The sequence below is a fragment of the Myotis daubentonii genome, chromosome 3 (assembly GCF_963259705.1).
Source record: "Myotis daubentonii chromosome 3, mMyoDau2.1, whole genome shotgun sequence".
NCBI lineage: Eukaryota > Metazoa > Chordata > Mammalia > Chiroptera > Vespertilionidae > Myotis > Myotis daubentonii.
The window spans coordinates 16,590,576-16,613,426 of NC_081842.1; the positions used below are offsets into that span (position 1 = coordinate 16,590,576).

General features: G+C 39.1%; 1 protein-coding gene across 2 annotated transcripts; it reads right to left on the bottom strand.

The window, feature by feature from the left end:
- CHODL (chondrolectin) lies at positions 1-22,479 on the bottom strand. Of its 2 annotated transcripts, XM_059686803.1 has the most exons (7): positions 21,926-22,479; positions 12,789-13,098; positions 12,324-12,481; positions 8,497-8,583; positions 6,399-6,501; positions 4,258-4,336; positions 1-1,396 (listed from the first exon to the last, which is right to left on the bottom strand). In XM_059686803.1, the coding sequence occupies exons 1-7, from the start codon at positions 22,002-22,004 to the stop codon at positions 1,394-1,396; spliced, it is 819 nt and encodes a 272-aa protein (XP_059542786.1). In that variant the 5' UTR covers positions 22,005-22,479; the 3' UTR covers positions 1-1,393. The 2 variants fall into 2 exon arrangements, with proteins under 2 accessions (XP_059542786.1, XP_059542785.1); XM_059686802.1 differs by lacking the exon at positions 4,258-4,336 and having other exon boundaries at positions 21,926-22,477.
- Between the last annotated feature and the right edge of the window lie 372 nt (positions 22,480-22,851).

A 22,851-nucleotide genomic window follows, 5' to 3' on the forward strand; every position in this document is an offset into this window, starting at 1 on the left:
TTCTTCAGAAACAAGAACTTTTTATTTGGTTCAAAGGAGCACAGGGACATGTGAAGACTAGTTAGTTACAACTCTCTCTTGAGAAGAAGAAGCCACAAGCATTGAAGAAACCAGGGGATAAGACAGAAGAGCCCCAATTTACTCTCCCAGCCAAAGCCTTAACAATGAACAGTGACCATCCATGCCCTCCAGTCGTTTTTTCACACTAACTCATAACTTTCTTTCCTCGCTGAAATGTTAGTGTACTGTGCTTACCTCCACACCAATGTGACCACTCACCTGGTCCCAACTGGAAAACCCCTCCATTTGCTGATAGAGGCAAATCAGAGCTAGAAGAAAACCTTAGACAAACGATGCAGCTATCTGCCTCCAGTTTTATTCCCAAACCCCAAACAACCCTTTGTTTTGTGGCCAAGGGAGGGACCAAATTGATTCCAGAGCCCTCAGCGAGCTACTTGTGGTTATATAGGCAACATGTGAAGACATATGATTTATAATGTATATACCACTATTTTCGTTCTAGATTGAGTATATCATTTATATAGTTATTAACAAAGTTATTACAAAATCTGCTGAATTTTAAACTAAAAATAATTGTAAGGCACATGTCTTGCACAATTGAACTTAGACAATTCTTGCCTCTAAGTAAAATATTTGTGTGGATTTATACCACAGTTAATGAAATAACTTCTTATTTCTGAAGAGATCTCCTATGCACACATTGTCTGATCCAAAGCAGAGAAACTGAAAGATGAACCATTTCTAGAAAGGAAACTTTTTCCTATGGTAATATACTTATGCTTGTGAATTCAGTTGACCACAGTGATAAATTTCTTTAATTAAAACAGCATGTATTGAAAAATGAGACACCATAAAAATAAATATGAGAACAGTCCATTTTTATCAAACACTTACGTAAAGGTAAAATATATTTGCACACCGTAAATTTCAATACAATTTACATTACAGTAACCAGATTACAACTTATGAAAGGTCAAAGGAACAAAAATAACTGCTTCTGACACACATACTGCCGATGTACTGACAGCAAGTTTATCCGCATGGCCCATTCCACTTACTTGAAGTTTGGGTGCATCATTTCGCAAAATAAGCATGTCTCACTCCATTATTAGCACAGCGTATTTTGTAAATGAAATAAACATAGAAAACTCATTTTAATATTTGCCTCAAGAGGGAGCTTACAGTTCATCTTGCAGATCCTCTGAGATTTCAAGCCATTCCAAGCTCAGGTTCTGATACCATTCCTTATACAAACCTCTGTTTTCTTTTCTGGAGCCAGTCAATGAGTTTTTACACTTCCATGCCACTTTCTTTTCTCGTGCTTTTTGAAATCCACAGTGTGGACTGGTTTGGGCTAGTTTTTGTCCTTCCTTTACTGAAAAACATAAGAAGAAATAAGTTCAATTTAGGAGATTCCTTATAAAACTGGGCATGTCTTGGTCCAAGTGGAGGTATGCATCTCAGAGCCTTATGGTAAAAGTGTCCTTCTAGAGATTGAAAATAGTGGCAGAGTAAGTGGATGCTGCACGGACATGCTCCCAGGAACAAGCTGGTATTGCAACTAAAATACGGAAAAACTTCCTGAATAATCAACAGAAAACTCGCAGGAGATAACCCAGACACCTGAGGACCAAAAGTAGAGAATGCATAGAGACTGGTAGGAGGAACCGAGGCGTGAAAGGGCTGGCCAGGTGCCCACAGACAGCTACTGAAGTCCCAGAGCGTTTTCTCAGCTATGGGGGGGGGGGGGGGGGGGGAGGGAGTAGTGCCACTGAGAACTCTGGGATCTAATCCCCAAGCTGGGCCCTACAGCAGAGAGCACCAAAACTGAGGAGGGTACCCACATAATATCTGGCTGTGAAAAGCAGTGGGACCCTGTCTGCCAGAGAGTAACAGCTGAAAATTCAGGCACCCTCTTAAAGGGCCAACATACAAAATTCCCTGTGGAGCCACCCACCTTGTGCTCTGGCAGAAGGAGGGTGAAGTGGACTGGAGCTGTGAGAGCAGAAGCCAAGACTGGAGATTTGGGGGATAGAGCCCAGAAGGCAGACACCCCAAGTTTCCTAGGCTGAGTTATTCCCTCACACCGGAGAATATCTTTCCCACATAAACATTTGCCTTGCTTGTGGGGGAAGACAGTTGACACACCCTATTGGAAAACACCTTGCCCTGAGGCCACTAAGAGATTAAAAGTAACAATTAGCCTCCAGGCATAAGCAACTGCCCCATCCTGTTGAAAAAACTCTGCCATACCCAAAGACAATTGCCTGGGGCGGGGGGGAGGGCAATTCAAGTTGGAATACTATTAGTTTGTAGGCAGAGGCAGTCTCTGGAGGCTTTGAGCCTTTGCCTGATCTAATTAGTCAGAAACAGCCTTTAACACCTTCCTGCACTCACGATTAAGAGGTGTAGAGGATCACAAACCCAAACAGAAAGCCAAAATGGGAAGACAAAGAAACAATCCCCAAATGAAAGAACTAGAGAATTCTCCAGAAGAGATAAATGAAGCAGAGATAAGAAATTTATCTGAAACAGAGTTCAGAGTAATGATGATAAAAATGTTCAACAGCGTGAAAAACGATATGATAACTATGAAAAAAGAACAGTCTGAGTTAAAGAATGATATAACACAAATAAAGAACACATTGGTAGGAATACACAGCAGATTAGGGGAAGCTGAGAATTGAATCAGTGAGTCAGAAGACAGAGTTGAAAATATCACTCAATCAGAAAACCAAAAAGAAAAAATAATTAAAAGTGTCCTTCTTCTCTCACCAGCCTACTTTTTCATTCTTACAAAAAATCCTAGATTATTCCAGCATGTGAAGATTACAAACAGTTCATATGAAATTATGAAAAAAATAAAATAAAATAGATGGTTCTCTGTTGGATTCGTCATACTTTAGAATTCAGACACACACACACACACACACACACACACACACACACACACACAAGTATGTCTGACACAATGCCAACATTTTCATTGTAATCACCATTAAATCTTCATTTTCCTTGGAATATGATTTTTGAAATGTTGCTTTTTGAATATTCCTCAATTAGCATATGCTGTATTGAATGCCAAAGCATCAAAATAGTGCTTTTCTCCTAAGTATAAGAACCTTTCTATTCTCCTCTTCCTATCAGTTTTTTGGTCCTACAATTAAGACACCTAATCCCTGGAAGTTTAATTATTGTTTCAGTCTCTGAAAACAATGTAGATTCAGGTGCTGATAATTTATGGGTATCTGAGTTTCCCTAGATCTGAGCTTGATCTTCACTCTCATCAGATGTAGAGTTCTGGCCCACATTTCCTTGTGCCCCAGGCTGTGCTATCTTCAACTCTCCATAAAATGTCCATTTCTTAGGCTCCTGCAAAGAGCCTGTTCCTAAGCATACCCACCATCCTATTCCAGACTACTGATCAAGCTCTAGATTCCTTTTGATCTAGTTTCCTGAGAATGAGCCCTCACCTGCACAACTAACCACTTCCTGTTTCTGTGTACCGTGCTCTCTACTTCCTTCCTCCCACAGACCCTCCCAACAGCACCCTCTCCAATCGCCACAGGTCTGCCTTCTACCCATCCTTTCACTCTCTCTACCTGACCTTGCAGAACTCCTTAAAGGGAAAAAAAAGAAATTCTTCCTAAACAAGCCTGAGCAATATATTTTTATAATATTAATAAAATGACTTCAACTTAACTGTGAATTTGTTACTAATAAAATAGTATGTTCCATATATATGTTTTGGAGATTTGCATCTAAATAAGTAAGAGCAACACATCTTTATGTTGACATCTTCTATGAAGTCATCTAGAAAGGAAAATAAATCAAGCAAAGTTGATGAAAAACATGAAATATTTTTTTAATGGTGAAAAAGGTGATGTGATTATTACTGTAGTTTTTTTTTAAATATATTTTATTGATTTTTTTGCAGAGAGGAAAGGAGAGGGATAGAGTTAAAAACATCAATGAGAGAGAAACATTGATCAGCTGCCTCCTGCACACCTCCTACTGGGGATGTGCCCACAATCAACCTACATGCCCTTGACCAGAATCGAACCTGGGACCTTTCAGTCCGCAGGCTGATTCTCTATCCACTGAGCCAAACCAGTTAGGGCTATTACTGTAGTTTTTGTATAGCATTCGTATTGTATTTAAGAGTTACTACTAGTTAAGGAAACAAGAGTTATTATTTTGAACATGACATGGAATGATAGAAACCATCATGTGTACCAGGTTGGAATTTAAATTTTCTGCAAGGCACTCAGATGATAATGGAGTTGAGTCCTTGATGAAGTTTCTCCTTGCTTTCCTGGAAGAAAGGAAAAGGGGAGCATCTAAGAACAAATGAATTAACCACTACAGCTAATTCTGGCACCTAGAGGTACTCTATTTTGGTTTATATTTTTCACTCTGAGAATTTCAAACAATGAAAACTCCACAGATCTTCAAGATGGGAAAACCTGGAAGGCTTCTGAATGAATAGAATCTCTACAGTAACATGCACTATTTGGAAGAAGGCAAACCAACTTTAGAGAAAACTCAGTTACTGGAACTTTAGAAATATTTATCTTAGAAGTGAGAAGATCTACATAATATTTTTCAAATTATTTTTTTTCAAGCTGACTTGTTATTTACAGCTCTTCCTTAACAGTTTGGCTGGGTTATGGGGGATTTATATCCAATCCTCCCTCTACATCACTGCTTTCCATAATGATAAATCATCTTTCCACAGTCTTAGGAATTAAGGGAAGAAGCTAGATATGACTACTGTCTTTATTTTGTACAAGATACTGAAAAACAATTTAAGACCAGAAATTGAACCGTGACCTCCTGGTTCATAGATCGATGCTCAACTACTGAGCCATACTGGCCTGGATATTTATTATTATTATTCAAAATGTCTTACTTAAAAAGCCAGTAAATCATAGGTTGGATCCTTTTTTAAATTTATGTGAACGTTAGAGTTTACATCTATTTAACGTTTCTCTGGGACTTTTTTTAACTTAGTGGATTCTTTAGGGTTTATTTCAGGAAAAGAAGAAGAAAAATTAACATCAAAAGAAAAAAATGATGGGCAAATTCTGATCAATTTCTATTAGAAACACTCTGATATAGATGTCTAGTCCAGCAATTTTCAACCTTTTTCATTTCATGGTACATACAAACTAATTACTAATAGCCGGTAGCACCCCCAAAATTATTTTTTTCCAATCTGACAAAAAAAAATATTTCAAATTTTTATTTATTCACACCAGACAGCTGTTGTTGTGTTGACCATTGTCATTTTTTTTTTTTTTTTTTTTTTTTTTTACAATCTAAGGGAAAAGAAGTCAGTGCTCCTGACTAAATAGTGTGGTAAGCGTATTTTAAAAATTCTTGCAGCACGCTGGTTGAAAATCGCTGGTCTAGTCCATTTTAACAAACATATTCTTATTTAAATCCAACATCTTTTCCTATTTTCCTTCCACACATATTTATATTTCCTATATTAATTATTTTAACTGAATTGACAAATTGATACACATGGAAAAATTTTATCTCTAACTCAAGGATATGGATAAACAGATATAAAAGAATGCTCCTAAGCCCGGCCAGCATGGCTTAGTGGTTGAGCTTTGACCTATGAACCAGGTGGTCACAGTTCGATTCCTAGTCAGGCCACATGCCCAGGCTGTGGACTCGATTCCCAGTGTGGGAATGCAGGAAGCAGCCGATCAATGATTCTCTCTCATTATTGATGTTTCTATCTCCTTTCCTCTCTGAAATAAAAAATATATATATTTTTAAAAAGAATGCTCCTAAGAATCTGGCTATTAAAATGTGTCATTTTATTTCAAGCTGCCAACCAAAAAGTGACCTATTTTTACCAGTGTGCTTTATTTCCTATACTTAAAAGATCCTTTTGAAATAAAATAGGTTATGACTTGAAAATTTTAAAAAATACTACAAAGTACACCTACCCAAAAATCAAGTCTTTCATTCAACTTGAGGTCAAGATTGAAAGGTTTAGCATTAATGCTTACTTATACTTAATAAACAAGGGACAGTATAGTTGCATATGTTGCAAGCTTACAAGCATTCAGATCCAGCACATACATTAGCTATGAGCCCCAAGGCAAAGCATGTAACCCACCTAAGCCACCATCTTCTCAACTGAAAAATAGAAACTGAAGGGTACCTACTTCATATGGCTTGTGAGGATGGAATGAGATGATACATGAATCCTATGAAAAGGTATATCTTACCAGATTTTATATACTGCATTGGTTCTGACAGATACAAAAATCAGAACTTTCTTAAGGCAAATCAAAAATATAAGTTTAGGCTAATTTAAAACTTTCGAGGTATCTTTACATATATGAATTATTTACCTTTTATGCAGCATCTGGAAACAGCAGGTTCCAAAAGCAACCAGTATCAATAAGAGCAGTGGTATTGTTGGTATGACAACATAAATGAGATTGGGAATTATGCCTACAAATGTAAAACAGCCAGTGTAAAAAGACAGCTGAAGCAGAATTCTAACACCAAAGTTATATAAAAAGTTTGCCCAGAATTTAAGGTAAAATAAAACTATTATCAATAAATAGATTCTCAACAAGGTTTTTCCCTAAGTACTAAATAGCTGAATGACATAATATATTCATGTTTGTTAAAACTCAAAAACAAAATCATACTGCATGCTCCTATTCAGTGTCCTTATTTCCAAAAGTATTATTAAATCTGCTATTCAGATAGGGCTAGTTTTTTTCATAATGTATTCATGATCTTAGCTATCTCACTTCATTAATCCTTCTTAGTTCTTATTTAGAGATCCAGGCACTGATTATTAAAGAATAACAATCATTATTAAAATAACTGTTCATTTATTGGATACATAATTATCTTAACCAATAAGCTCAGTGCCATGATGATATGCAAGACTCCTTGGCATTACACCAAAATGTGTAAATATTAACTGATGATATAGTCATAACCCAGCAACACAAAACTTCAGAGGCATGAAGACTTGCTCTTAATTAAATTCTAAAAATGAATCATTTTTAATCCTGTTCCATCACACTTGATCGTGTTGGGTATTCTCAGTAAAATAAAAAATTGAAGTCCCAGATAGCATGAATTTATTGAACATTTCATCAATGCCATAGGGGGAAAATATCCCTAGTGTAATTATTTACTGATTATCTTTAATTAGGTTTAGATGTTCTGAATGGTTTAAAATCAGGCATCTGAAAAATGAAGTGCACTAAGCTTTCACATCATATCCATACAGGAAAAACAAATTGAAAACTATGCATTTATTTTCTAGCCAATCAAAAGCAGACATCATTATTAATCTAAATAATTCTAGCCAAAGTGGACCAACCTAAGCAAACTATCCATTTAACTACATATCACTTCCTTTGTTAACATGAGACAGTATATTAGCTGAGGTCCAAGGATGGGGCATTTTGAAGATAATATATTTTCATCAATTCCTTAGCCTCCAACAGGTAACAGGTGACTTCAAGAATTTTAAAAATTCACAAAATATTTTTTCCCTTTTCCAAATACCATCATGATCCCTCATCTGTGTTAGTAAAGAAAAAGAGACAGTATTCCCCACTTTTTCATGGATTTTGGATGACCCGTGGAAAGATTTTGAGACTTTGGGTCTTTGGCTCAATCTTCAAAAAGCAGCTAGGATAAGTCACCATTCCTGTCCAGTTGGCATAGGGCCAGGCTAATACGATTTCTAACTAACATGCCATCTGCACTGGGATTTCATTGTTTCTTTTGCAGAGAGTGGTATGTTGGAGGCAGCTGGGTTGTGAGATCATTGCTTGCATTCTTCCCACCTTGCTGTTCAGTGATGTCACTTTGGTAGCTCGAAAACAGCCAGGGAGTATTTACATCAGAAAATCCCAAAGTCTACAAATCAGTGGTTTTGTTTTGTTTTTCTTTTAATATTTATTGTTGAAAATATTACATAAGCCCCCCTGATTCCCCCATTGACCTCTTCTAGCCCAGCCCCGGGCTTTCATCACCCTACTGTCTGTGTCCATGGGTTATGCATACATGCACACAAGTTCTTTGGTTGATCTCTTTTTATTTTATACCCACCTCACCCTGGCCAATCCTTAAACATTTACCAGCACAACACTATTGGCAGGCCACTGCATGTGCAAATTTAGATCATAATTCCTATACGTTGTTGGGGAAGTTCCTTGTAGGTTCAGATTGTAATAGGAATTACTTAGTTTGGTGCTAGCTACATAACCAACCAGATGAAAACAAAATAGGTTCTTGCATGCAAAAACTATCTTAGCACCAGTTGTTCTAACCTAGTTCAAAAGTAAATGTCCATAGGCCCATATTTAGCGCACAATTTCACCAAGCAACAAGAAAAGTTGGGGCCAATTAGAAGCAGAGTTTAAACAAACAGTTTCTGTTCTCCATAGAGGATTTAAAGACACAAGAACGAATTACCTGCTTCAGTAACAACCACATTTTGATGGGTGTCTTCTGGTTGATTTGTAAAGTAAGTCTTCTCTCCAGGAGTTGTTGGCTTGATCTCTTTAGATAATAAGTACAGACATCATATGATCATATGTAGTGATCAACACGAGAAATACAAATAGATGAAAATAAAAGTTTATTATAAAACCATATAAACATCAGTTTTGACTTCTGAACAACTTACAGCTAAGAATTATATTTTGAATTCCAAATTTACTTGAAATTATCTAACTAGAAAGTCAACATTTAATTATCTTTAAATCAAGCATCCACTTGGTGAATCCTTGCAACCATAACCACATTAGCAATCAACAGCATGTCTACAGACAGTAATATCAAAGCAGGCACGAAGCCAGGCAAAGATAACCAAGAAGCAGTGACCATGAGACTGTGAGCCACTAACTGCAATTCAACAGCAAGCAAAGATGATCTTGGTACTAATATCAGTTTAATATTTAGGTTCCTCCTCACAATAATAGTCAGCAGGAGATTACATATGGATTGCATTTGGAATTGATGATTCAAATAATGTTCTAAGCACATTTCTATCCTATAAAAATAATGCCATTCTTAGATATTATTTCTAATAGTGTCTACCTCTTTTTAAAATATGCTAATAAACTAAGGCTTGTGAGTTATTTCTTTCCCTGGTTCTATGAGATGAGATCTCCTCAATTCCATGCCCTTAAAAGATATTGAAAATCTTACCAGGACCTGGTACTGCTCTATCACCTAATTTTTTCTAGGTCTTATTTGTTAAATTAATAGTTCAGTGACTATATTAAAATTATTAAGAAAATTCCCTGTAAATTTATTTTTATTTGTTCCAAAAATATAATTTCCTATTTATTTTTGTCAAGTGATGGAAAGAAAAGCTCATATGCAGTATCTTATATTCATTTCAGAATAGTAAATCATTTCAATATAATAATTACTACTCTGATTGACCACATAGTCTCTATTCATTGGGAGTTTAATCATATACCATCCTGTAATAATATTTACTATCCTTATGTACTTATTTCACCCTGACCCTTTAATAGGCTCCACTAGGTTTCAGATACAGTCCTACCCTACACTCATTCTTCTGCAGAATTCAGTTAGGCACTCTATGCTTATCTCAACTGGTATTTGCGGAACAAATAATACAGATATTATGTAATTGCTTAACACAGAACTCATCTTAACACAGAAAATTATTTATTAAATAATTTTAATAAATTTTAATTTAATGCAGTTGCTGATTAAATAATGACATTTTAGAAACATAATTCCATACCTGTTATTTTTAATGTCTAAGAACAAGAGTATAGAGTGCAATTTGGTAAATGCAAAAATTAGATTCAGACATATCTCCATAAAAATGCATTTGGGTAACATTGGTAGACCTATAGACTAGATATGCAGCTCTTTGGACAATAACAAAAATGATGGCGAAGAGAATAGGCAAACTCAGAAGTAAATTATTCACTTTAAATATGATTAGTCATGCTTAGATGGTATGTTGGAGCAGAAAGAGAAGACTAAGTCCAAATTAAACAGTAGTTCTGGTATAGTTAGAGAAATAATTATAGTTCAAAATAATTTGTGTTATAATTTGTAAATTTTAAGTGGGCCCACTGCTTAATCCTCCAAGTCCCTCACCACCAGAAAACTAACCATAAGTTCACAAAGTATAAATATTTGAAGATTTAGGTAGAATATAGGAGATAAAGGAAAAAATAATATTATGTCTACAATGCTCTTCCATGAGTAATATAAACCTAGATTATCTAATACAAAACAAGTCAAGAAGATTCTGAGATTATAGTATTCTGAATAATGTAACTATGAAGGCCAAAATAAACAAATAAAATAAAATAAACAAATACACTTAGGTCAAATTTTTCATCTAAAAGCTCAGAGAAGCCCTGACCGGTTTGGCTCAGTGGATAGAGCCTTGGCCTGTGGACTGAGGGGTCCCAGGTTTGATTCTGGTCAAGGGCATGTACATTGATTGTGGGCACATGCCCAGTGGGAGGTGTGCAGGGGGCAGCTGATCAATGTTTCTCTCTCATTGATGTTCCTAACTCTCTATCCCTCTCCCTTCCTCTCTGTAAAAAATCAATAAAAATACATTTTAAAAAATAAAAGCTCAGAGAAGAAGACAATATTGTATTAAGAAGATGCTATAATATAATCTGTTTAAGAGTTTTGAGTACATACAGTTGCAAATAGAAACTACCAGAGAAATTTCAACTTTATATTTTTAAGAAAAAAAAAAGAAGATAAAAACCATAAAAGTGTAACAGATTTAGCTTTGTAAAGGCTTCTGAAAGGGTAATGATGAATTTAGCAACCTAGGGGCTGCTAAAGAATAAACTCCCCAGGGAAAGAAAGTTGGCTAATACACTCAAGAGCAGGATAAACATGACAGAGGAGTAAATCTAATTCAACTAATCCCTTGTGCTTCATGGTCTTATGAGAAAAAGGAATCATGTAATTTCAAGAGAATAATGGAAATAGCAGCACTTGATTATGATTGCCTCCCATGAGTACATGAGGTCAAGTAGACAGAAGAGTTAAAATGTATTTCCAAACACTGAGGAGACAAATAGCACCGAAAGAAATCCCAAAGCCTAAGTATCTAATTTGACTTCCTTAAATTATTTTTAAAAACGAGTTTATACAGTTTTGATTAATCTCTCTTTTGGTCAAATATCAATTCAGTTGAGCTGTCTTATTCAAAGGAATTCAAATTACTATTTCCATAGGAAACTACACTGTGGTAGCTTAGGTCAAAGTAACCTTCTCATTAGCTGCATAGGGCAACGGATTAGAGACTTGAAGCAAAAGCTGATTAAGGAAGCATATTTCAAAGAGTGAGGATCACAGCAAGAGCATGGCACACGTCCCTACTTTTTGTCATGATTGTTGGTTCAGTGAGCTATGACCAGTTTGATATTCACTGAAGAGTATGTGCCAAGAATCATGCCATGAAATCATAAGGTAATGTTCCTTTGATCCCTTGAATTCCCCAGATGATCACCCAAAGAACTGTCGCCCAGATGTGTAAATCTATAGGTGCTTTGGTGACATACCTCCTTCACACACACCATACTAAATATTTAAAACTAGAGGCCCGGCACATGAATTTCGTGCATGGATGGGGTCCCTTGGCCTGGCTGGCTATCAGGACCCATCGAGGCTGCGGGAGGTTGGCCAGCCGGGGGGAGGGGCCATGGGAGGTTAACTGGCCAGAGGGAGGGGTTGCAGGAGGTTGGCTGGCTGCGGAGGTTGGCTATAGGAGTGCTCTAACCACCAGGAGGCAGCTCTTGCATTGAGTATCTGCCCCCTGATGGTCAGTGCATGTCATAGTGACCGCGCGTTCGGTTGTTCGGTAATTTCATCGCTTAGGCTTTTATATAGAGAGATATTTTAAAATAGATGTTTACTTTTCATTAAATCAATTTACAAAAACACAATTTGACTTTAATATTGGAAATGATTATTTCTTCTTAAAGACACCTTCCCAGATGTTCCTAGGTACTCCCTAGTTCTATTTCTAGTGACTGTAGTTTCTATTTCTAGTGACGCTAGTTTCTATAGTTTCTAGGTACCCTGGTCCTAACTCTGTGGCAGCTTGTCCTGTGGCCCACAGTGCGCTTCAGTACACTGCATGACAGGGCAAGCTGCCGAGTACAGTGATGTTTCACAGCAGAAAAACAAAAAGAGCCAAAGGTAGCACAGCTTACAGATAAGACAATACAAGCAGATACGCACATCATCTGTTAATGTCAGTTTACAATACATCCTACCTGGTTCATACTTGCAGATGTAATTGTGCTTCATGTTGCACCTGTCGTCATTCCACTGGTAAAGGTAGGGGCCTCCAAGGCCAGGATTGGCCGTAGGTTGATGATACATCACAACGCACTTTTCACTTCCACAGGAAGGTTCATCCGCATACCAGTTTCTGGAAATAAAGGGTGCAGCAAAAGTAGGATTACAATTGTTCGTGCAGAAAAATAATGCAGTAATTAATAAATAACAATGCATTAATTAATAAATAATAATAATATAATGATTAATAATAACACAATGACTAATAAAACAACACAATGATTAATAAATAGTAACACCAGAACTGTGTTCCACATACTGAAAACCTCCTCTTGTCCTACTCTGTATAGAGCAACAGGATCACTTCTAAGTGATGTCACCTGTTCTATTCTGACATCCTACCTACAAGGAAGAGAAATCTCCCTCAGGAGCCGACTCACCGGTACTGGGAGCTGCTGCCATCGGACCAGCGGTAGAGGTCTGGGCAGGCACCAGACGCTTGCCCCTCTCCACTCCTCCAGAGGCCTATCCAGAAATCGCCATCAGAAATCCCCGTGCCTGGTTTTGTCAGGTTTTGCAACATGCTTTCTATCAACTTCTGTTCTGCTGCGTTCTCCAGGCTGAGCAGGGCTCCCCCTTCACTCTCACAAGCCAGGCGCGCCTCCTGGAAGCTCACTCGGCTGGACAGCTCCTGGAAATAGGCCAGTTTGTAGCAGGGGTGCTGGTAGTCAGCAAAACACACCTTTTGGCCTGAAAAGCAAGCAAACAAACAAACAAACGAACGAACATCAGATGACTTAAACACATAGGCAACAAAACAAAAAAGTTTGATTTAAAAAACACTCTCAAAATTGAATTTCACATACACCTACATATTAAGCAGAACGAATTTTCCTGATGTCATAACTGAATAGGCATGATCATATCAGGTCATAATGAAGCCATGGTGTATGGGACTTAGTTAACTCTACTACAATGGAATATTTTACTTACACCCTCCCCTGTTTTACCCCCAAGCATGTAAGCCACGGTGATACAAACTCTCTCCAATGGTCCAGCTGTTTTGTTTCTCATTATCTTCTTCGGTTCACCTCTCACCTCTGGTTGTCAACTTCACAAACTGCCAGGAGCCCCTCTCTGTCCCTGTTCCTTATCTCCAACCTGCTGCCCTACTTAGTCTTTGTCTGATTTCAGCTTAGGTTTAGCCTTGGCAAATAGACTATCATACTATTTTATGTAAAATTAAGTGAAATGACTTTATGCTAAGAAATTAAGCACAAAGTTTTACTGCTTTCTTGTGGTTCATCTGCATGAACATTATTTCTCTTGAGATTGAAGGCTTTTTTCACCGTGTATTTAATTTTGAAGCTGAGCCAGAAACGTTGCCAGTTATGGTGGCTGGAGGTGTTATTGTACTTAAACACTGGGATCAAAATAAAGCATCCCAGATTTACACTTTTAATTACAGTGCATCACACCGAGCCAGTGCTGGTACACAGCCCTTCTCCCCGAGTAAGCAACTGATCACCTCTGATGACACGCAGAGGCGGGAGGGAGCGGAAAACAGCACAAGGCCATTCACCTCACAACAGTGTTTGAGTGACAGGCATCCAGTAACTTGACACAAGCAGAGAACAGCCAATTAATAAAATGGCAGCCAGTTGTCCTCTGTCTCATTAACCCCGATCTGGACCCAGGAGCAACACATTGAATCATATGAACAAATTAGCAGACTGCCCCAACTAATTGTTAATGAAAAATAACAGGCAGGTATGAATGCCCTTGGGAAACTGGAATTAAAGAGACTTCAAATGGACGAATCCGTCAGAAACATTCCTTGAGAGATGATTATGGAAGTCCCAATGATTGATTCTAGCATAATTGTTATTTAAAAAATTTTCTCCTAGTCTATTATTAGGTTTTGAGATGACTTCATTATTAAAAAGTGTTTCTGGTAATATTTTAACAATGCCATTAAACCTCGTGATTTTATGCCTATATTTTTACTTCTGGTAATATGCTAACAATGCCATGAAGCCTAGTGATTTTCATGTCTATATTTTTAAATCAAGCACTGTTTCCATTTTCATCTGCGGCATCTTTACATACTTCTAAGTTTCAAAATATCTCTCAACTGCATTCCCTTGAGGTTTCAATTTGTTTAGTTTTTCATTCTGAGAAATCTCAGTCTTGGATTTGATTCCAGTACTTTTAAAATATTAACCTTGTCCAACAAGATTGTTTTGCAAGATGTCAAAACGCCAAATTAAAAAAAAAATTGATTAGCCAGAAGTTTTAATAAGTAAACGTTATTTATATAACAAATATATACACATTCAGAGGATTCATATGTATGATTTGTATGCCAAAAGTCTCTGCTCATTATCTCCCATATATTAAAAATATATGCAGCACATATTTATTATTTATGGTGAAGGTACAAAAATGATGAGACTAAACTTATTTATAAAATGAAGATAGCGCTTCTAATTAAATGCATGACAGCTTTTGGTGTCATGAGAAAATTCCTAATGCCACTATTAGCTATTAGTCAAGTATAAATGTCAGTCTGTAGAGAAATAATAATAAGAGAAAATCCATAGGCAGGAGTTATATTTAAAATAATTAACAACTAATACTGCCTGGGCCCTGGATGATAGCCAATCTGATGCTCGCTGTGGCTGTGGCTGTGGCTGTGGCTGTGGCTGATGGAGTGGTCCAGGAGTCCTGGGCCAGGGGGTGGAGACTGTGTGGCTGCATTGCAGGGGATCTCTCTGAGAATTGGGACAGTGGCCAATTACCAACTACAGATAGACATTGACTCCAAAGTGTATTGATTGAATATCAAATGTGTCCACAGACTTTGAACTGAAAAGTCACTAGCAGTTCAGATCTAGCATGGCAGTTTCCAGGAAATTATGGAAACATTGCAGTTTTTTAATGCTATACATAGATCATAGTCAGTTAAAGCTGACGCTGTGAATTTCTTTACATCCAATTGTACTTCACTACTGATTTCCACCTTCTCAGGCAAACTTAGTCCATGTTGCAGCAAAAGAAGTAGCTATGGAACTGCTCGCTGTCATTTCAGCTGACCATTGCGCTGTAATCGCAGTGGAACTCCAACAGCTGGGAAACAGATGGTGCCCTGATTCCCAGAAAAGTCCCATTAATACGGATCTGCTGGAAGCAACTTTTCCCACTTCTGTAAAGGCTAATATTCCTAGAGAACCATTATGGTTCCCTCTCTTCTCATTCTGTGAGATCACAGAGAGAATTTCCTTTTCTCGTACTTCTAAATGTTATATTCAGATAAAATCTTCCACCCATCACTTTGAAATACAGGAGTTCTAATCTTCCATCTATTCCATCTACTTCATCTAACCTTCTATCGACTAGTCTACTACCCATAACATATTCAGGTAAATATTCAGATAACAGTGTAACACCTTTTGCTACATGAAGGCTAACTTGATACTATCTAACAATAATTTACTAAATGTTACTTAGCATCTGTAGTGAGAAATATCCTTTGCTTGTTGGCTTATTTACAAGAGGGAGAAAAGACCTTCTACCTAGGAGTCTACACCTATTGGTTTCACACACACACACACACACACACACACACACACACACATCTACATATGTACCCAGAAACTTCTATTTAGAGATCATTCTCAGTATTGCCTATTAAAATAAACATTCCTATCAATATCAGAGCCAAGACTATGCTACGACTTCCATGAATATATGACTTTGTCTTTTTTTCTTAGTCATTAAAATTCCTTTAGAGCCAAATATTGGCAGAGTTTTCAATACTTTTGGCAATAATGTAAAAGTGGGGCCAAACTCATAAATGCATTGCACTTTACTTTTTTCTTCCTGAATAGAAAGGGATCTTGGTGTTATTTTGCTTATATGTATTAACTTTCTGACAGGTGAGTCGTCAGTGTGCTAGGAAAGTAATAGCATTTTCCTGAGACCTCATATTATAATCATATATTATTGATATTAACTCAACATTGAATTTATATCCCATTATTCAGTAAAACGTACAAGACATTTTATGAATTCCTATTGTTCAGTTATGGCCTACCTTAGGAGGCCCAGAAAAAGTTGTACAAAAGAGGATTTACATGATAAACCCAAACCAGAGACTGACTGGATTTCAAACATTTTATCAGAATCGCACAAAAGAATTTGTTTTTCGTAATTCTTTCTTACTCCCCTCAAAATCACACCAAGTATGCTGATACTACAATATACAGTGTCACATGACCTCTGATGGCAATGCTGACACTTTCAAACTAGAAAGAAAGGGAAAGCTGTGGATTCCATGTTCTGCTTTCAGGGTTCAATATTACACCAACTTCTTAAGAATTTTCCTTATAAAAATGTTTTGTAATAATAAACTTCATTTTTGCAGCAGAGATTGTATGATGCAATGAGCTGCATAGTGCACTACTAAGATGTGCTGGGATCCATTTCCTACATTGGTAAACAAAACAAAACAGCAGTCTTGGGTCATTTGTTGAATGGTGGTGCAGCTGCAAGCCCTACCTCTCCAGCTAGGAAATACCACACGCTTCCTGACAAGGAGATGAGATTCCTTTTTTAATTAAAAAATTCTAATATTTAAAATCAAGATCTAAATAACAAATGGTAAACCATTTGTGTGACTTAAGATTTCAAGCATTCAATCAATCAGAACTGGCTTGGAATCCCAGAGTTCTACTTGAACTCTGGGGACATTGAGGACATTAATGTTTTCTTTCCTAAAAAGTAAGAGTGGCCCTGGCTGGTTTGGCTCAGTGGATAGAGCGTCGGCCCGCATACTGGAGGGTCCTGGGTTCGATTCCAGCCAAGGGCACATGCCTGGGTTGCATGCTCGATCCCCAGCAGGGGGCAGCTGATCAATGATACTCTCTCATCCTTGATGTTTTTATCTCTCTCTCCCTCTCCCTTCCTCTCTGAAATCAATAAAAAAATATATATTTTAAAAAAAGTGAGAGTGGTTATGACTTTTAAAGAAATAAGAATCATAATAGTAGCCTGACATTTATCAAGAGCTTAATATGCAGGGCCTCAAAGTTAGCACAATCCACGCCTTTGGGTAAATTAGGAAAATATCTCTCCTGGTGATATAGGCTATTAAGCTAGAAAAAAATAATAATAATATGTTTTCCCATAGGTGGCCTCAGCTCCAGGCACAGGGCTGGCCACACGGGGTCCGTCTCACAGCTCCTTGAAAGTCAAGCAATTTTCCCAAATTCACACAGCTCACAAGTGGTGAACTCAGGGCTGCGAACCAGGGAGCCAGGCTCCACAGTTCATACATTTACCCCAGAGGTGTATCAAATAGAACTTTTTTCCTAAGGTGAAAGATTTCATAGATAATGGGATTGATGAATATATTCATTATTTGTGTTTCCCATGTTATAATTATTAGTATTGATCCATATTGATTACTGGATATATGCAAGGGGTTGTGCCTTGAGAGTTTGTTTCTAAGCAGAGTGTGGGTTTTCTCTTACTGAACATTTAGCCACAGGATTAATATTGGAACATCGATCTAGTATTTTCAGACCATATATGTCTTTAATGATTGTTTTATTGCGCCTCCTTTTCCCCCCAAATAAAACAAACAAGACCCAAGCTGATCCCGCCCCCCCCCCCATTACAAGGAGGATAACTAGAATCAAGTTGTCAGGCCATGTTATATCATCCCTAATGTGTGAAAGAAAGTCTCTCCTGGCAGTGTATGCATCCAGCCACCTAGCACAGAGCACCGTTACAAAAAGTAAAAATGGTTAGTGAGGACATCAGCCGGATTTCCGCTTGTACCCCTTTATTAAACAACACTGCCTCTTTTCTTGTGTTAATGGAATAGATATTGCCATCTCCAGGAAAAAGTGTTCTAAAAACAAAGCCATAAAATGCTGAAAAACAGCAGTTAGGGATTAATGGCTATGATGAATGTGCAGTTTATTAAATGACTAGCAATAAGATTAATTTGTTCCTTTCTTGCCCAAGAGATGCTTAAAGTAATTGCATCTTTGAAAACTGCACCGTCATCACTTTATGCTTTTGATGATGTCATGGAATACTACCAGAGGCTGGGATAACAGTTCTTTGTATCTCCTTTGCTATTATGTTAATTTGTTGGCTACTGATCATCACATGAGTTTGCAGTATTCTGTGGCTTCTGTGAGATAAAAAGAGAGGTCTCTAAACCATCCATCTTCTAAATAAAACATTTGCCAATTTTAATAAGTTCCAACGAATACATATTAAAATGTCCTGCAGAAATTTGGAGGCACCATGAAACATACTCAATGCCATTTTGCAGCACAAACAGGTTGGGGATCACTGCTGTGTGCACTAAAAAAAAAAAAAAAAAGAAAAAAAAGAAAGAAAAAAAAAAGAGGGAGAGAGTAAAAGAAAAAAAAAATGTTACTTTACTTCAAAACACTTCATATGTTTAAAAATACCCACATGCTCTTCAATACATCTTCTGATCTTTGAAACCGGAATTTTGAACTCTTCTTTTTCATATGTATCTCTATCTCCATAAGTAAACTCCTCTTACCTTTGTCCTAAGGATCCCATTACCTACCAGTCACCTGACAAAATTAAATGGCTGCAGCCCCCGGAGGTACTCTCTACACATCTGTGTTTAGCAACAAACCGGGACAGGTCTAAGACCCTAAAAGTAGTTCCCAACTTAGAGCCATACTTTCACTACGTACTATCTGGTTGTTATCCTCATGATTGGATATTTGTATTGCATATCCATGCATCAAAATAAGCATGGCCTCTGACCTGTAAAAATACTTTTCTACTACTGCTAGATGCTATCTATGAACTGTTGTGTGTTTTTTTATTCTTTTCTGCTTTACTTCTTTCCAGTTAACTTTTTTAAAATATATTTTATTGATTTTTTACAGAGAGGAAGGGAGAGGGATAGAAAGTTAGAAACATCAATGAGAGAGAAACATCGATCAGCTGCCTCCTGCACACTCCCCACTGGGGATGTGCCCGCAACCAAGGTACATGCCCTTGACCGGAATTGAACTTGGGGCCCTTGAGTCCGCAGGCCGATGCTCTATCCACTGAGCCAAACCGGTTAGGGCTATCTATGAACTCTTATAGGGAAGATTATGATGATGAAGTTGTTTGAAATGCTTTTTAAAAATATTTTCATTTCCTTTATAAATAATGCTCTCAACTTTTAAAAGGATGATGTATTTTAAAGTACTGGAAAATATCTTATAATGGAATATTTTAAAGTGCTAAAATGAGAATGTCTATGCAGGATTATTTTATGAGTTTCTGTCATTTTTCTGGGGTGGTTATGGTGGTATACTACATGGACATTATAAATAGCTGTATTGATATTTAATAAATAGAAAATGTATTTAATACATTGTAAGTATATTCCTACTGATGGTCCCAAGGAACTTGCTGCAGTCAACAGACACTTGAGGATTTTGGTAGATGGTCCCTAGTGGCATTAAAAAGTTGATGCACCGCTCAAAACTCAACGCTGACCAGGCAGACATTAGACCTACTACTTCCAAAGTGTCCAGATTTAAACTGTTCTGTCCTCATGCCATTTTGTCTGAAATATATATTTTTTTAAAGATTGTCTTCAAAGCATAAAATCGCAAATCAATTTATAATGCTTAAATGTCAATGTGAACTTGTACGGCCAAAGACAATTCAATTACTCATAAGAAAAACTTAATTGTTTTAATACCAAGCAAACATCATCATTTATACTAAATCAAATAGATCATGTTCAGTTAATTAGAAATTTTCCAGATGTCACCTGCAAGATGCCTATAAATAACAGAAAAACACAGCACAGGTTTACAACAATTTATAAAATAACAATGCAGAATAAATTTTCACTAACAATTTTCAAGTTCTAATTTTAATCATATATCTTTTTCCCTCCCAAACAAGAATACACCAAAAATATATTATTTAATTCAAAGAAGAAGTGTTTCTATGTGTTTACAAAACACCTTATGCTCAATGCCTGGTTTTGGCTGTTCATTCATTTGCAAGCATAATTCTGACAAACAGGAAGGCAGTTAGATATGTGTAATTCAGATGAGTCCAAATAGTAAACTTTTTCCTCAAAGTTAAATTGGGGGGGGGGGGAATGAGCCAATGGAATGGCTTCTATAACATCCTTTTTGATAGTGTAGCGTTTTCCTTTTAAAAATGTTGAGCCAGATTCTCTTCAAAAAAAAAAAAAGAAAGAAAAAGAAAAGAAAAGCAAGCAGCTATAGCATTTCCAAATGACACTTCACAATGTATTTAATTCCAGTGTCTCCAGGTGCCAAAAAGGTAGTCGAGAGTGAAAGACAACCAGACACTCAAGAATTGTATCGGAAAGATGTAGGACATCACATATCGCTGAGGGGAAGATCAGTAACAATTAAGCTTAAGATGCCAATTTCTAAAGGTCTGGCTTCGCTGCTGATGAAGTTGCCGTCATCTGTCATCTCTCTCTCCCTCCATGGCACCTGTTCTAAGATGCACAGACTGTAAAAAGGAATCTGTGCTTTTCACATGAAAAAAAACCTCCCGGCACTTAAAACACATGCCCACACACAGTCAACAAACATTCGTTGCAACCCTTTCATTAGCATCACAGGAGGCTTCAGTAAAAGGAGTGTCTGTGCTCCATTTTCAGGATGGCCCTGGTCACGCTTCTGAGAAGCTTCCTGTGGTTTTTTCTGTGTTTTTCTTAAGAGACCTTCCCCAAAAGTAAGAAAGAGTGAATCAAATGTAAACGGCTCAACAATAGGCGCGTGAAAGTCCAAGGGAAAGAAAAATCAGAGCGAACGCTGGGAGGCTGGCCAGTGCTGATGCACTGCCCTTGCACGGACTCCGCCGACATAATTGGGCACCTACTGGGAGCATGAACCTGCAGCCAGTCGTCCCCATGCATATACCTCAGCCCAACTCCACAGGTCCCCAACTTGGGACGAGGTGCGCGAAGGCAGGGCAGCAATGCACCATGACCACCCCTTCCTCCCCTCCCCACCCCCGTTCTTTGTCAGCCTCCCGAGAACAAAGGCTGCGTGCCCAGGGGTCCCCGAGGGACTCACAGCGCGCAGACCTGTCCCAGATCCTCCCAGAGGACGCGGGGTGGGGACTGCAGCGGAGCCAGGCCCGCAGGGGGAGGCACCCCCGCAGCGGCTCTTGGTCCCGGGCTCCGCGGGACCCCACCCCTGCCGCAGGGGCGCAGCCCTGCCCTGCCCTCAACTCTCTTTCAAAGAAAGTGGAAAGCCGCGCTGCTCGCCATGAAGCCCGGCTCCTTTCGCAGCCATGGAACCCAGCACTTGTGACATTTTTAAACTTTTTGCGTGTGTGTTGAGGGGCAGAGGAAAGCGCACAGCACAACCCAGCTTCCCACGCCTCCTCCCGGCCCCCAATCCCGCACAGCTCTCCACCCCCCGGGAGACCGTCCACCCTGGGACAGACAGGCTGCCCCGCACCACCGTCGCCTGCGAGCCCCCGGGTCCCACATCCCTGTTCGTCCGGGGGGCCCCAGACTCACCGCTGACCACCCGGCGACAGAAGGCTCCGTGGCCGCAGAGCAGAGCGGCGCCCAGCAGCAGCGAGACCACGCGGCTCATCGCGGCCCGGCGGTGGCGGCAGCAGGTGTTGCACTGAGCGAAGGCGGCCTCAGCCCGGTCTCTAACCCCTGAACCTCCCGACCTCCCCCCCGCGGGCGCTACTCCCGCTGTCCGAGCCCAGCCGCCCGGTCCCCTGCGCGCATCGCCTTGGGGCGGACCTGGCGCCGGGCGCGCGGGTGTCGCGCGCGTGTGCTGGGCTGGAGCGCACGACTCCGGGGGTGCGCCTTGAAGGAGAGGGGCCAGAAGTTGGGGGGTTGGGTGTCGGTCCCAGGGTACGCGGCAGGAGCCCGGGTGAGAGCCCACCGGCCCGCTGCGATCGGCTCCCAGGCCTCGGGGCGAGTGAAGGGCTGCGTCCGTGCGCCAGGTCGCGGGTCTCAGGGCAGCAGCCGCGCTGCGCTGGAGGCGCTTCTTATATACCCACACCCTGAGCTTCAGGCTCCTCGCTAGTAACGGTTTTTAACTACTTCGTCTCTCCTACAGTGCGGTGCGGAGCATCCCGGCCCCTCCCCTGAAAACCGGAGCCACTTTGAAAACAGTCCACTCAGCAGCCACACCTCCTCCACCCGCTCTCCCCCGTCTCTTCTTGCCATTCGCTAACGGACTCCAGAGTCATTTGTGTAAAAATGTGACAGCTTCGCTATTACACTCTGGCAAAAAAAGTTGGACCCATTTGGTTTTCTCAAAGATTAATGTCCACGGGGATGCCAAGTTGTGGGGCCTTTCCTCTTTTTGTGCTAAATTGCTTGATCATATGTATTGCTGGATGCAGGGCACGAGCCACTATTTAAGATGGATTGGCGGAGACGGAGCCAAAACCTGCTTAGGGAATTATATAATGTGGCAGGTT